The sequence below is a fragment of the Drosophila takahashii genome, chromosome 4 (genome assembly GCF_030179915.1).
Source record: "Drosophila takahashii strain IR98-3 E-12201 chromosome 4, DtakHiC1v2, whole genome shotgun sequence".
Taxonomy (NCBI): Eukaryota; Metazoa; Arthropoda; class Insecta; order Diptera; family Drosophilidae; genus Drosophila; species Drosophila takahashii.
Window position 1 is genome coordinate 2457915 of NC_091682.1, and position 16347 is coordinate 2474261.

Consider the following 16347-nt stretch of genomic DNA (forward strand, 5'->3'; position numbering starts at 1 on the left):
AGACAGACAGATAGACAGACAGACAGTCAGACAGGCAGACAGACGGACATGGCTAGATCGACTCGGCTAGTGACCCTGATCAAGAATATATATACTTTATTGGGTCGGAATCGCTTCCTTCTAGCTGTTACATACTTTTGCACGAATACAATATACCCTTTTACTCTACGAGTAACGGGTATAACAAGCTTATAAATGTATAAAAAAATATTGAATATGTACTTACATTAAGCTGCATGATTATTTTGTTATACGCCCAATGCCATCGTTGCCTAGCTGTGATTTCCGGTTGTCGTATCATCTGCATGTGACCACCAACGACTTCTTCAGTTTCTCCTCTCAACAGCGGTTTCTTCTTCTGCGGCAATAGTTTATTTAAGTTAGTAAGGTCAGAAAGCTGGTCATTTATGTCTTCATCTCCTTCGTCGAGGTCTGGACATATTTTTTCATTAATAAATCCCGTAAGATTTGACGTTGATTCACCGATAACCGTGTCATGCTTGTGAAGAGAATTATTTGTAAGGGTTTCGCCCTTCATTTGATTGCTGATTAAAGTCAACGATGCCTCTCCATTTGAGTCCAATTTAAAGTGTCGCCCTTCGATGGGACCAACGCTACCACTGGAGCTTTCATCTAGATAATTGCCGCTGTCTTCTTCACTGTGATAGTTCTCGTAAATAAAATCGTCGGCCTGTCCTTCGTCAATGAAATCTAATGAGGATTGTGGTTGAGTGGTCGATAGCACACCTTTAGTCTGCTTTAAATATTTTTTGTCTTTCGGTTGATGTTGTTGCTCCTGCTCTCTCTGCTGCTCGAGGTACTTATATTCATCCTCCTCGTTAAAGTAATCCTCTCGATAGTCATAACCATTATTGACGTGTTCATAATAACCATTTGGCTGATTCGACGGTGTCGTCTGCTGAAGATCCATGTAGTAATCATCCTGCTCACTATCAATGCGATAACTCGGTTCCTTGCCGATTGATGGACTGACATCTAACTCATCTAGTTCTGACTCATCGTCATATATCTCCGTCGGCATCTGTTTAATTAATAATCCCGATTTACCATTGACTGTGGGCAGTTTTTTGCCGGTGGATCCTGCTGGCGGCACCGTCGGTAATATTTTTGTACCATTACCAATGACTTTATGTTGCCCGGAAATCACCGTGTCATCTTTAAACTGGCTCTGATTACCATTTGAATGGTAATTAGTGAATGCCTTATTATCTGTATATGTGTCATATTCATGCATTTTGATATTACTATTCTCATAATCATCGCCAGTATTTGCGTAATGGCTTGACAGAGACTCTTCATTGGTCAGTTGATAACTGTAATCGATATTCATTGCTTTGAAACCAACTGAACTCATATCCGAATCACGTTTCATCGCATTAGGCGAGGATGTAGTAGACAAGTCACGTACATTGTGCGTTGTGGGTAACACTGATGGTTTTTGTGCCACGACAGATGCTACTGACGACGCGCCTTGATTGACTGCGTGCGTTGCTGATTGAACAGCTGCGGCAGCTTTTCCTAAAATTGATCCAAACATTCCACCCGATGTCGTACCTCCTTTTTTTGTAGTGGACTCCTGAAAATGCGTTGGTACACTTTTTATTTTTGATTGTTCTATGCCAAAACCCGATTCAATTGGAATTTCCTTCTGTGATGTATTATATGCGTTTATAGTGTCACCCTGTCCTTCGCCTGATACGTGATACGAATAAGGATTTTCTATTAAGCCATACTCAGATTCACGGTCAAGCATCCCTACACTCATTGTTTTATCAGTTAAAATCATCTCATCATAGCATTCATCGTAATTGTCACAAATATTTCCTTCTAATGCCGAATTGGTTTGTATTACTGCTTCATTGTAAAAATGATCCACCTCCGAGGTGTTTGAAACTGTCGCCACGTATAAATTGTCCTCTGTATTCGTATAAAGACATGATGGAGACGTCGTCGTCACATAAGTAATGCTATCGCTAGAAGCAATTTCTGCTGATGTCATTATAAAAGTAGAAGCCGTTTCTACTCTTAGGGCTTGTGTTTGTTGTTGTTTGCTAGAGTTGGAACTTGAACTTGAAAGCAATCCACCTACACTTGGTACAAGCTTAGAAGCCAAATTAAAGCCAAAACCTTTTTTAGTGGTATTAGTCGTTTGGGTGACTTCAACTGTTGAACTGACACCACTGAAAACGCCATCCAGTCCTCCTTTTAAACCTTTTGAAATTCCGCCAAGGACACTTGTTGCTGCAGATGCAACCACATTTGCCTTCTGTTGTGTTTGAGATGGCTTATAATAGCCACCTTGTCCTGAGCTCAAATTCTGATTCATGTCTGTTGTATCCACGACCTTTTCAGTATCGAATTCAATCGACGACTTATTATTGATGATCATACTGTTATCCATTTTTGAAATTGGTACGTTGTTCAAACTATTTTCTGGTTCAATGTTTGCAACGGTTGACGTCAGTTCTATTATGTCAACATTAAAACTATCGTAAAAACTATCATCGAATGCTACAGCATGGTTCTCTATTGCCTCAGCCTCTGGCATAAAGTTAGATCGATTCGGAGGGTCTACTGAACATACTATGGTGGTAATTGGTACTGAGGCTACGGTTACATTATCAGATGAATTGTCAATTCGATCGTTTATGGGAGATTCTTGATTCTCAATCGGAAAGCTGGGGGCGTTATATGCAACGAAAAGTTCACTGAAATGCAAGGGTGGCTTACTACATTTACTTGCAACATCCAACTCTTTGCAAGGTGCAAAAACTTCAGCATTAGTTGCAGTATTAATGGTAACATCATTAGAAACACTTGGAGTAACAGGGTTATTTTCTGATAGGTCCATAATCGGCTGAGGCAAATCGGGTAACTCAAATTGCTTCATGTAATCCGTGTAAGATAGAACTGGAGCTAATGATGATGGAGACCTTAACGTTAAGGTTGATGGCGACGGTGTAGCGTTTTGGCTTGTGGTAACTGGCACCACTTCGTGATTATTTGAGTAAACAGTTGTTGCGAACGCGTTGTTAGAGGGACTACCATCAACAGTTGTGTCTTTGTCGGGAGGAGAACTTGTTGTTGAAAACAATATTGCTTCCTTTATATTATCGGAAGTAAAGTTCGAAAATATGGAGAGAGGAGGATTGGAGCTCCTTAACGGTGACAATATTGATTCAGCTTGAGTCGTGCATGTGTACGGTTGAGTTGGAATATTTCCATCCGATTCAACCTCTGAATGTTGATAATTGACACAGCTGGTCGCCCACGTGTTAGAATATGGAAATAGATGGTTGTCACCTAATGGCTCAGTCGATTTCCATTTGCTCAATTCACCACTGAGCTCCCCATCGCCGTAGCAGGGATGTGTTGTGGTTGATGTACTGGCAGCGTTGGTGATATGATTTTCTTTTTCTCCGGAAAAAGCAATTATGTCTAATGTATAAGGCTTCAGATACTCAGATATGTTAAATAAGGCTGATTCAGGCTCGCTAAATGGCTCGGGTGACTTTTTACTTTCTAAAATCGATTCGATAAAATTTTCATGTAGGTCTGGGTCTGGCTTAATGTCTGATTTGGCTTTGTCGATTTCAGGCAAGTGACATGTTGGTGAGTTCTGTTCAATAACACTGTGGGGGAGCTCCACAGGCGGAGTAAGACATTGTTTTGATTGTATTGGAGGTGATGGGGTCCATGACGGCGTGGGATTCGCATCGATGGATTTAATCGAAAATACTTCATTTGGTTCTGTACTATCATAAGGATAGACAAATGTTTTGTGGCTGGCTTCATTAGAAGTTCCTAAAGACGGGTATGAGGTTGTTGTTACTGTTTTGGTTGTTGGCGATGGAGGTGATGCCGATTTCTGCTCTAACGAATTTAATGATAATGCATCTGGGGCAGGATACGTTGTCAAATTCGAATTGGGCATTGAATATGTTTTGGTCTGCGATGAGGATGTTGGCAGCTTTGGCAGCTGCTTGGGCCGATGACTTTTCTCTGCTATAGGATCTGAAGAGTATAATGGGGAACTTAATGCATCGGTGGCTGTGGTATTTGTATGAAGCGATGATTTGTACTGTGGCGTTGGTAGAACCTTTGGCAATTTTCTAGTCTTTGAAATTGTAACCATAGCAGCAGGGGGAGTGCTTGTTACGGCACTACAGCCACCTAGGGTGACTATTCCACCACAGCATTCCGGCTCCAAAAACATATCTGAAGCTCTTGTAGCAGCGTTGGTACGGATGCTGCTTCCTAGTATGGAGTCTGTTTGGATTTCATTAGGTTTCTTAGAAGGCTTTGTGTGAACTGCCACTCTAGTCTCACCAGATGCTATCACGGAAGCTGTAGTCATCGCCATCATCAGTGAAATCTTCCTTTGCTTTTGCAGCTTGAGCTGTGAATTGTTTGACGGCGGTGTGTCGCTATATGTTGAAAGATTGTCGGTGTTGTAATAACATTCTTGGTAATCACTGTAATCTAACGGTAACATAGAAGTGTATGGCCTTGACATATTTTCCAAAACATCATATGTATTAGATCCTGAGCCCGTCGCAGTAGTTTGATCCATCCCAAAGCCGCACTGGGACAGTTCCTCCATCTGAGCCGCATCTGCATTTAATCCAAATACATCTTGACTTAAATAAAAAGTTGACCGCGCAGTTTGCGGTAAAGCACGCGATGGCGCCGCTGGCACTGCATTGTTTAGGAATGTCGATGAGTAGGCAAAACCAGCATATCCATTGAGATTATTGGCATAGATATTCTGGTAGTCAACAGGCAAAGGACGACGGTCATATTCGTCTGCTGTGGCCATGCAGACACCATAGCGTTGGTCTCTCTCTACGCACATACCTTCCGCTTTAAACTTCATATCCATTTGAGTGGCACTTGGTTTTGATGATCCGCTCCCATTCTTATTGACTGGCAGCTTAGGCAATAATTTCGATGAGGTACATTTTTGACTTGCATATTCAAACCCATATTGAACGGCGACAACCGTATTATTTTCGTTCCAATTGTCGACAGATTCCGATTCACCATCCCGCTGTTCCTGCGCGTCATAGCATTCTAAGTAGTCGTAGCCATAACTGTTGTTGCTTTTATCTACGGTTGTAGGTACTTTATCACTGGTGAGCTGGCACTCACTACTATATACGTCTGGTCCTTGATTGCTTAGATCGTACTGCTCGCTATAATATTCTCCGCTATTCTGTGCTCCGTAAGGAATATGACTATAAGTTGATCGGCCGGTGTCTGAGGATAAGGCACCGTTTTGGGTATTATGAAAGTAATCATGCCTTGCGTAGTGCTAAAAAGAAGACTAATTAGTTATGAACAAATCTAGTGAGAAACAATTACCGTCATGTTTTAAGATTTTAATTCCCTGCACTGTTATCTAGAATTTATTTCTTCTACGTGATATTGTTTAATACTCTTGCAGTAATATTGTGGCATTGTAGCGTCGGCCGGACATCAGAGAAGAGCAAGACCTTAAATAATATTTTAAAACATGGTTAATATGCACACATATGTAAATTCCGTTCCACAAGAAGAAAAGGGTTGTACAATAAAAAATATATTTTTGTTTGCCCCAAACTTATAAAAACTTATTTAAAAAATAGCGATTAACGCGCCAGCATTTTCGACACGCCCGCTTTCGTCCGTAAAAAGGCATGGCTCTAACTGTTTTGGTAGAATAAAAAATTATTGGTGAAATCTAAATAGTTTTTGTAAATCAAGGTATTGTTTTCTTTAGTAACTGGATGGTTGCTGTCACCGCAAATTAATCTATAAAGTATTTCTACTTCTAATATTTACATACATATGTATGTTTTGAAAATGCAATAATTTTTTAAGAACGACCGATATCCTCAGAAGACCTTGGCACACAATTAACATATGTACATGCATACAGTCATCCATACATATATGGTATGTTGGTTCGTTACGCCTCCTTATACGCAGATTTCAAGTAATCAAATTTAAATCTATCTTTTGTATGTACGTTTGAAAGTTTCACTTCTAAACTTACTAATAACATATGTTCTTGTATGTATATGTATTTACATACAAAAAGGCTTTTCTACATGTGCACTCGGCTTGAAAAACATACATACATAAGTACATATGTAAAGTGTGTGATTCAACAGCATATTTTTAGGCTGCACTATTTAATAAAATGCAATACTAATTGTACTTGTTCCTAGTAGGAAGATAAACCATTTTAATTCCTCTGGCAATCTTAATCTTTTTAATCTTTGTGGTTCCCCACTTGTCAATCACATTTCGATTAATCAAAATTTCCATTTCATATGTCGGTAATATTGTTAATATATTCCGATTACTTTAAAGTACGTTTTACTTCTCGTTGATTTAGTACACAGTAACTGAAAAATGGTTATTTTGTATTGTATAATTCCAATTCAATAAAAATTACTGAACATGCGCAAATCAAATAGAGAATACCAATGTCACCACACAAGAAACATCGTGTGGTGAATACAGCCATAGTAGTTGAAAGTAATATACTTTTGCAACAGTAACAATACTTAAGCCTAGTACTCAGTACGATGAAAACTGCTAGCTAAGCATAGGAGTAAGCGAGAGGCAACTGGAACTTTTTTCCACCGCGATACTCAACTGCCGGCAATTTTAAAATATTACAAGATGTTGAGCCGACCTGGGTGGAAAGCTTTAAATTTTCCGCAACCCCTACAGGCAGTTTTCCTTTGGTTTTTAGGGGTTTCCTTCCATTTATAATTTCCATTTATAACATACATACACAGCCAAAGATACAATATTTTATTCTTTGGGCCGCGGGGATAAACTTCCGTTTAGCTCCTACCCCCAATTTTTTTCAAACTTTCCATATTGACGTGTTTTTGGGTCCTGATTACGGGAAAAATAGCCAAAGTTGGCGCAAATAACGGGATCTTGAAAAATAACGGTAAAAATCATAAAATTTTCGGTTTTTTGCAGTTTTTTTCGGAAAATAAATGAAAAATCAAAAAATGTTTTAGACAAAAACAGATGATATTTATAAAACGGATCTTTTGTGTATTAATCATTTTCTTCGTCAACATAAAGGTTTTCGAGGAAAAACTAAAATAAGTATTTTAAATTGGGTGTGAACATTTTAAAATACTGCAATATCCCGCCTTAAAATGGCGACAGATAGTTTTCGATTAGTCGATAACAGCATTTTACCTTCTACTCTAGTGATGGACCTATTTAGCCATTTTATACGATGTATCGTGTTCATGCTCCTCGAAAAAAAGAAATGGAACGGATGACCTGAATGAAAGGCGATTTTTGTTTAAAAAAATTTTTGCCTGCGACTTTATAAATGATTTATATGTATTTTTTGTTAATACATTTTATTTCCGTTGTATAATTTGTATTTTATTTTGTTTTCTAAATGTTATATTTAACTACGAGAACTGAAATGCTCTTCCTAAAAAATGTAATGCCATTCTCGTGCTTAGGTAGTATCATCGCTAATACATCGAGAGACATCGATATAAATTTTGACACACCGATACAACATGAAGCTTTCGTGCGATATATCGGGCAAAATGACGCAAGTGTGCTCCAACGGTTTTTTATTTTCAAACATTGTGAAAAATATTCTTATTTAGCGTTTTTAACGAAAACTATTAGTTTTACAGAAAAAATGTACAAAACATAAAAAACTCATTTATTTAATAGCTTTCATTTCTCCTAGCTAGCTTTTTGATTAAGTCATTATATTCGAAGATATTTAAGAAAAGCAGTTTTTACCGTTATTTTCCATGGTCCCGTTATTTGCGCCAACTTTGACTATTTTTCCAATAATCAGGACCCCAAATAACGTGGATTTTGAAAGTTTGAACGAAATCGGGGGTTGGAGCTAAACGGAAGTTCACCCGGCCCCGGTTCAAGGCGTTCATCGGAATTCATCCGCTAAATCTGGTATTTTATGATATTTCTTTACCATTTCCTTTGCTCAACTGAGTATCGCAGTGTACAAAAAGTCCCAGCTAATGGCGTTAGCTACCTATTTGCTTCTCGCTTACGCCTATGCTTAGCTAGCAGTTTTCGTCGTACTGAGTACTAGGCTTTTGGCTGTGTATGTTATAAATGGAAATTATAAATTATAAAAACCAAAGGAAAGCTGCATGTAGGGGTTGCGACAATACATATCTCCATGCCAACAGCAAATTTAAAGCTTTCGACCCATGTCGGCTCAACATTTTGTAATAATTTTAAATTGGCGCCAGTTGATTTGATTGCTGGTTGTGAACCCAGCTGGTTTACAATAAGACCAGGCACATGCAAAGCGGGTGAGCTCTGAAAACTTCGGTCACACTACAAAAGATTAATATTTTTCGACTAGTGAAAACTCTTAGCCCAACTGAGTACTAGGCTTTAGCTTTTAGTGCTCAGAACATTAGCTTTGTCGATGAAGTTTTTAACGATAGCTTAGGAAGGATGCCCTACATTTTTCGCTGTTTCCACATCAGCGGAGGGCTGTGTAAAAGCACGCATTTTCTTTTGCGCTGATGCGATTTTATATGTTACCAACGTGACGTTAGACCGTAATAACCCATTCGCACTGAGAGCCATCCACCATCCGTTGTACGGATGGTCCATAAGGTTTTGCCGTTAGTTAGTACTCTATCCAAATTTGACGCACTCTGACGGGCTCTTTTATGCTATAGCATAAGGCTATGTTTTTTATTGCAGCTCTGAATTCTTCCAAGTCTATGGAAACTAAAACTTTTAATTCGAAAACAAACCCAAATCATTAACTGAAAAAAAATACAAATATTTAAAGATTACTGATTTTTACCTATTGTTAAATTGTTTGTAGTTTGTTTTTAGCCTTTGCAACCAAATTGTTATGGGTGTGCCAAAATTCAAGATGATCTGCGAAGGAATAGTAATAATTTAATTATATTCATTGAAAGTATATGCTGTATACTGTATGCTGTAACGGATCAAAGAGGCCAACATTTGAATTTGTTTACAGCTTTCCAATATTAATACTGGCTACGTACGTGAGGTTAGGCTCATCCCCAATCAGCCATTTGTAAGCAGACTAGTTGTGGGATATGTTTTAAATGTTAAAATTTTACGACAATTTCGCTGAGTTGAAATACCCCTTCGTTTATGTTGAGATGAACAGATGCTCTTAAAGCAGCGGTCTGCAGCGCCCTTTTAAGTGAACTATTTGTTCTGCCCAGCCGCTGCTCGCTCACGTATACTGTAGAGCAGCGGTCTGCACACACACTCTGATGATGTGCCCAGTGCAATTTACTCATACAAATATTAAACAAAATGTTATTGTATGTGTGTGCCAACCTCTGTCTTAAAGTCAGCTGTTATTGGATGGTGGATGTGAAACACGAGTTTTACATTTTTCAAAAATCCCAACTGATTCCAACGGATGGCTTCATGGGAAGTTCCACAAGTCGAAAAATATTATTATTTTGTAGTGTGACCGAAGTTTTCAAACAGCAAACAAATCAACTGGCGTAAATTTTAAAATATTACAAAATGTTGAGCCAACCTGCGTAGAAAGCTTCAAATTTGCTGTTGGCATGGCGATATGTATTGCCGCAACTCCTACAGGGAGTTTTGGGATTTTCCTTCCATTTTTAATATATTATTGACCGCTTGACAGAAAAAAATCAAATTTTCTATTCTTTGGGCCGCAGCTTAAGGCGTTCATCTGAATTCATCCACTAAATCAGGTATTTTTTGGTAATTCCTTACCATTTCCTTTGCTCATCTGAGTACCGCAGTGAAAAAATTTCCCGGCTTTAGTTACCTATTTGCCTCTCGCTTACTCCTATGCTTAGCTAGCAGTTTTCGTCGTACTGAGCTTTTTTATTTTTTGGCGACGAAGAGCGATAGTCGCCTAAAAGCCTAGTAGGTACTCAGTACGACGAAAACTGCTAGCTAAGCATAGGAGTAAGCGAGAGGCAAATAGGTAGCTAACGCCTTTAGCCGGGGACTTTTTCCCACTTCGGTACTCAGTTGAGCTAAGGAAAAAGTAAGAAAATATCACAAAAATACTAGATTTAGCGGATGAACTCCGATGAACGCCTTTAGCCGCGGCCTAAAAGAATAAAACATTTGATCTTTGGCTGTGTATGTCCAGAAGCGGTGTGCCAATAACAAATTATAAATGAAAGGAAAATCCCAAAAACCAATGGAAAACTGCCTGAAGGAGTTGCTGCAATACATATGGCCATTCCAACAGCGAATTTAAAGCTTGCCACCCAGGTCGGCTCAACATTTTGTAATATTTTAAAATTGGCGCCAGTTGATTTGTTTGCTGAGAGTAGGACCATGCTACATGCATTGCGATTGAACTCCGAAAACTTCGGTCACACTAAAAGATTAATATTTTTTCGACTAGTAAAACACTTAGCCGAACTGAGTGCTAGGCTTTAAGCCTAGTACTCAGTACAACGAAAACTGCTAGCTAGGCATAGGAGTAAGCGAGAGGCAAATAGGTAGCTAAAGCCTTTAGCCGGGGACTTTTTTCACCGCGGTACTCAGTTGAGCAAAGGAAATGGTAAGGAATTACCAAAAAATACCTGATTTAGTGGATGAATTCAGATGAACGCCTTAAGCTGCGGCCCAAAGAATAGAAAATTTGATCTTTTGCTGTGTTTGTGCAGAAGCGGTTTGCCATAACAATGTATAAATGGAAGGAAAACCACAAAAACCAATGGAAAACTGCCTGTAGGAGTTGCTGCAATACATATCGCCATTCCAACAGGGAATTTAAAGCTTGCGACCCAGGTCGCACACCGCTTCTGCACGGACACATCCAAAGATTCAATTTTGTATTCTTTGGGCCGCGGCTAAAGGCGTTCATCGGAGTTCCCTCCCTCCGAGGTGGAAAAAAATCCCAGCTAAAGGCTTTAGCTACCTATTTGCCTCTCGCTTACTCCTATGCTTATCTAGCAGTTTTCGTCGTACTGAGTACTAGGCTTTAGTTATTTTTTGGGAAGGAAATGTATTTGCACTGCAATGGCCGATACATATTTACAATTTGGGCAGGACCAAAGAGCCTTGCCACGGCTTGGAACTCAGAAAATGGTCTTGTCGTGAAAAGAGATCTTGCTATCCTTTTTTTAAGAAATGACCTCGCATTTCCCTAAACTGGCTAAAATTGTACCTTAAAAAAATATATAGTCAAAGATTCGTTTAAGAGTAAGGTGTCTGGGTCTCTGAGTTTGTTAGAATCCTCAAATTTATGTCAAAAAAAACGGGTCAAGTCAAATCACTAATTAAGGTGTTATAAATATTTAAAAGGGTCAAAACGTTTTTAATTAGTGGAAATTCTCGTGGCGTCACTGCTGGTCTAAAATATTTATACCCGTTACTCGTAGAGTAAAAGGGTATATTGTATTCGTGCAAGAGTATGTAACAGCTAGAAGGAAGCATTGCCGACCCTATAAAGTATATATATACTTGATCAGGGTCACTAGCCGAGTCGATATAGCCATGTCCGTCTGTCCGTCTGTCTGTCTGTCCGTATGAACGCTGAGATCTCGGAAACTATAAAAGCTAGAAGATTGACATTTTGCATGCAGAATCTAGGAGTTCCTACGCAGCGCAAGTTTGTTTCAAAAGGGCGCCACGCCCCCTCTAACGCCCACAATCGCTTATATACGATTTTAATAATTTCAATATTTCGGAAAAGTAAAAATGCAGTTTTATTGTGTTTATCAATACCTAACGAAATGTAGAAGAAATTTTTAAATCGGACCATTAGTTACAAAAGTTACGGCGGATCAAATTTTTTATCTCCATCTCCTTCGCACTCCCTTTAGCTGAGTAACGGGTATCTGATAGTCGGGGCACCCGACTATAGCGTTCTTTCTTGTTTTTTACTAAGCTTGCTGGATGGAACTTTTATTTTCTGACAGTTTGTTAATAACAACAAACAAATCATTCAATGTTTATTTGTCATTCCTTGACATAAATGGCAAGGCACCTTTTCCTTCTTCTTGCAAGCAGTGTCGTCGCAGGCGTTGAAACACCGGTTCAGATTCGGTTCACTGACGCCCCCGCAGTAAAGCGTTGGATGTAGTATTGCTTTCATTATTGCGACGATGTTTCTACATATTTTTCTGCTGTGCAAATGCTGCTCTGCGATTATAGTTCTCAATAACCATTGTTTGAATCTTTTGCTTTCTTTATAGGGTCTTCCCACAGAGCTCCATCCACCATCCCAGTTAGTCTGCCATCCAATTTTGACGGACTTTGACGGGCTCTTTTATGTGATAAAAATTGGAACAATGACTGCAAGAACAAATCAAATCGATGGCGGGAAAAAAATAAATAATGCTCATTGTTTTTTGGGTTTTTTTTTAATTATTTGTAGTTTGTTATGGGCGGAAAGGCATTCGCATACAGGTTGCTATGAGTGGGCCAAAATTTAAGTTGTTCTGCGTACGAAAACATCAATGTTTGAAGCGAAGTCGCAGAATAATAAATAATTCATAATACCAATTCATAAATACTAACTAATATTAATTAAAAGTGTACTATGTACTCCGCTGATGCTTCAGATCACCTTATTGACTTCAATATTCCTCAACTATACTGACTACCATATGATGATCTTGCTGCACTAGTTGCCAGAATGATTTCCTAGATGGTCTTATCGCCTTATCCCTTGGCCAAGTAAATTTCATACCCAATCAGAATGGGAGATTCCTAGACCTTATATTTGTATCTGTACTCCGCTGTCCAGTCCTGAAGACCCCTTTCCTCTGACACTACAAATTATCATTAATAGTGTGGTTCAGTTCCCAAATACTTCTGAAAAGGCGATTCGGACTCGATGCTTCCGGAAAGTCGATTACTCGCTACTGTCGGCTTCCTTGACCCAAGTGGACTGGTCTATACTCCAAAATCTTCCGCTTGAAAATTCAGTATCAAACTTTTACAATATTATGTATTCCTTATTTGATAAACTTGTTCCTTCCATTATTCAAAAAACCTCTACCAGCCCACCGCACAGTGTAAGATTTTGCCAATCTAGGGGGACTTAAATCAGTAGGAGTCGTATTTTAAAAGATATCGGCTTCAAATTTGGAGTGAATATTCTAGTAAGCCCAAAGATTATGTTGAACATAAAAAATGGGCGTGGCACTTTTAAGAGCGTTAAAAATTTAAAAAAAACTGTTTTTTTTAAGATAAAATCCCCAACAAAAATTACAAAAAATATTTTTGAACCTTTTAACTATTTTCGTATTTTTTGTTATAATTTTCGCCAATTTAAAAAATTTTGTTTTTAATTTTTGGAGGCCACTTTTTTTTTTTTTAAATGTTGAATTTTGGTTACATGCTCATGTTTCTAGCTGTAACTTCGAAGTTATAAGCTAAACAGCTGCAAATAAGGTTTTGTATTAAAGATAATTAATAAAAAAAACAAAAAAAAACATCAAACTTTTAAAAACACAAGGCGGCAACACTACTACTATTTTGACCGCAGTTGTATGTTTTTAAGTTTTTTGACTGTTTTCTGGAATTTATTTCTGCCTTAAAAAAAATCTTAAAAATTTTTTAAGTATGGGGTTTAAAAGATAAAGGGTGTATCTTTTAAAAAACTTTAACATCGAATCAAACCATGCATCCATTTGCCTCTGAGAGCTCCGCAAAGTTGGCCAATTTCACCATTTTTCGAACTTTGAGGTCCTTTTGCATAGACTCCTTGCGTCGGGGAACTTTTTGGAAAACGCAGTTTAACTTGGGAATTCGTAACGAATCCAAAAATATAGCATCCGTCGAGGTAAATTTAAAAAACAGTAAAAATCTGCACAGTGTAATTTACTTTCTATCATAAGGGCAAGAGCTTGATCTGCTGAAAGGTGTTTTGCAGTGCTATTAGAAGATAATTTAGCTTTTTTAATTATAGTCCCCGTGCACGGGGGAGCATTTGGTAATTCATTATTTAATTTAGCTGAATCCCCTTTTCCTTCTGCCCGTCTGTTCTGCAGCTGATAGCAATTGATCCTCATCTATCGTAGGCAACAATTCTTGGCTTTTCTTTTTTTGTGTTTTAGGACAACACTCAGAAAAGACTTTTTGTGACCTCCCTCTTGTACTTGAGGTGGAAGCAATGACATCAATGCGACAGTCTTCGCCATTTAATGTGACCTGAAGGCCACTTGCATTATGAGCAAAAAACCTGGCTTTATCTCTCCTAGATTTCTTAAATCGGTTTTTAAACTCAAAAGACAGTGTAATTTCAATTCGGAGTGATCAATGTCATTGCCAAACACCATCACTGCGTGCTTTACAAGAGCGTCCCGCGGAGTGGTTTTTATGTTTTTCGACCAAACCTCGAAAAATGCAGCTCGGCTTATTTCACTCATTTCTAAATAGAAGGTCTTTGGGCTAAATATGGGCAAGATTTTATTTTAGATTCTGAATCAGAATGAATGCATGCGAAGGATGTATGTTCTGGTTGGATAGAATACAATAGAATAATATAAGTTTTTTTCCACCAAAAAACAGAAACATGAAAAAATACTTACTTTTTAGCACTTTTTTCAAAAAATTGAAAAAAAAAATTTTTTGTCCCAAAAAAATGTTTTTGTTTTTGAAAGTGGAATAAAAATTGTCTAAAGTTTCTAGGAAAAATAACTTTTGGCTGCTCCCACTGATCACGCGATGCAATTGATAAGACTAAACTTTGTCAACTGTAGCTCGCTTCCCAGTGCAATTTTGCATGCATTTCTAAAGTCCAACTTTAAAAACCGTTATCTTCCAAAAAAAAAATTGTTTGTTTTGTTTTGTGCCTGTTTTCGTAATAGTTGAACATTTCTAAAACTGCTGCTTAAAGCTCATCGACCACAAAAATAGTTCAACTTTTGCTAAAAGTCCCGCTAGATTGGCCAAATCTGACACTGTGCACAGTGGTCATCGAAACACTTGGCTCACCTAAAAAATTTAAACTGTATAAGAAGTTCGCGAAAACAGGGCTCCAATCTAATTTTTGCAAATACAGTGTAGCCAAATCCAATTATTTCCTGCATAATTCCGAATGCTATAATAGCTACCTGTTACGCTGCAAATATGAATTCCGCAGTAATCCTAAGCTATTTTACTCTTTTGTTAACTCAAAGCGTAAGTCCAAAATGTTTCCACCTTCTCTTCATTTGAACAATATATCAGCGTCAAATGACCAGGGAATCAGTAACCTCTTCTCGGACTTTTTCCAGTCCACATATTCGCCTTAATCAAATCACCCAAATTCCGATTTCAGCTATTCCTATCAGCTAGACGGACTCCATATATTGTCCTGTAATTGATGAACGTGATGTCAGTCGCAGCCTATCATCGATAAAGCTGTCTTATTCTCCAGGTCCCGATATGGTGTCCGTTCTAAAAAATTGCGCAGATCGACTTTCTGTTCCATTAACCATGATTTTCCAAAAATCTATCCATCTCTGCACCTTTCCGGCTGTTTGGAAGGAGTCCTTTATTATTCCACTTCATAAGAAGGGAAGCAAGTCTGATATTATGAACTATCGTGGGATAGCCAAACTAAGTTCTATTCCTAAGCTTTTTCAATTGCAGCATCAGTGTCGCTCCTTATTATCTCCGAATCAACATGGTTTCACAAAATGTCGTTCAACTACAACTAACCTGCTGGAATTTACGACCTACATTAATAAAGGTTTCATATCCTCTAATCAAACTGATGTCATTTTCACTGATTTTAGCAAAGCGTTTGATTCAGTGTGCCATGAGCTTCTTATCCACAAGCTGCGCCTTCTTGGTTTCCCACTAACTCTACTGATGTGGATTCAGTCATACCTTACAGGCCGTTCCCAAAAGGTACAATTTAATAATGTACTTTCAAAAATTGTATCTGTAAGCTCCGGAGTACCTCAAGGTAGCCATCTTGGTCCTTTGCTATTTGGCCTATTTATTAATGATCTTCCTCAAGTTATCGTGGCCTCCAAAGTTCTTATGTATGCGGATGATGTCAAGTGACATCGCCTGGTTCCCACATGCAGCTCCAGCTTCACTTAAATAACCTTCAATCCTGGTGCCAAGTCAATAAGCTACTGCTTAATCCAGATACATGTAAATCCATGACATTTTTTCGATCCAATCCAGCTGTGCGTACATACTCCATTGGCCAATACGCGCTAGAACGCATTGAAACCGTCCTAGATCTTGGAGTCCTATTTGACTACAAGATATGCTTCAATCGCCATGTCAGCACTATCTCCAATAAAGCTAAGGCCTTATTAGCTTTCATCAAACGCTGGTCCAAGGAATTCGTTGATTCGTATATCA

General features: G+C 38.4%; 1 protein-coding gene across 5 annotated transcripts in view; it reads right to left on the reverse strand.

Moving 5' to 3' along the window:
* The window catches only part of unc-13, a 61141-nt gene extending 54696 nt beyond the window's left edge, over positions 1 to 6445 (reverse strand). For 2 of the 5 annotated variants that reach the window (XM_070218137.1, XM_044395371.2), the window contains exons 1-3: positions 6059 to 6445; positions 5386 to 5516; positions 227 to 5335 (exon numbers count right to left, since the gene is read on the reverse strand). In XM_070218137.1, the coding sequence (XP_070074238.1) occupies positions 227 to 5335; positions 5386 to 5391 (5115 nt within the window). In that variant the 5' untranslated portion in view covers positions 5392 to 5516; positions 6059 to 6445. The remainder of the gene's footprint in view (positions 1 to 226; positions 5336 to 5385; positions 5517 to 6058) is intronic. The other 3 variants (XM_044395370.2, XM_070218134.1, XM_070218135.1) reach the window with 3 other exon arrangements.
* Between the last annotated feature and the right edge of the window lie 9902 nt (positions 6446 to 16347).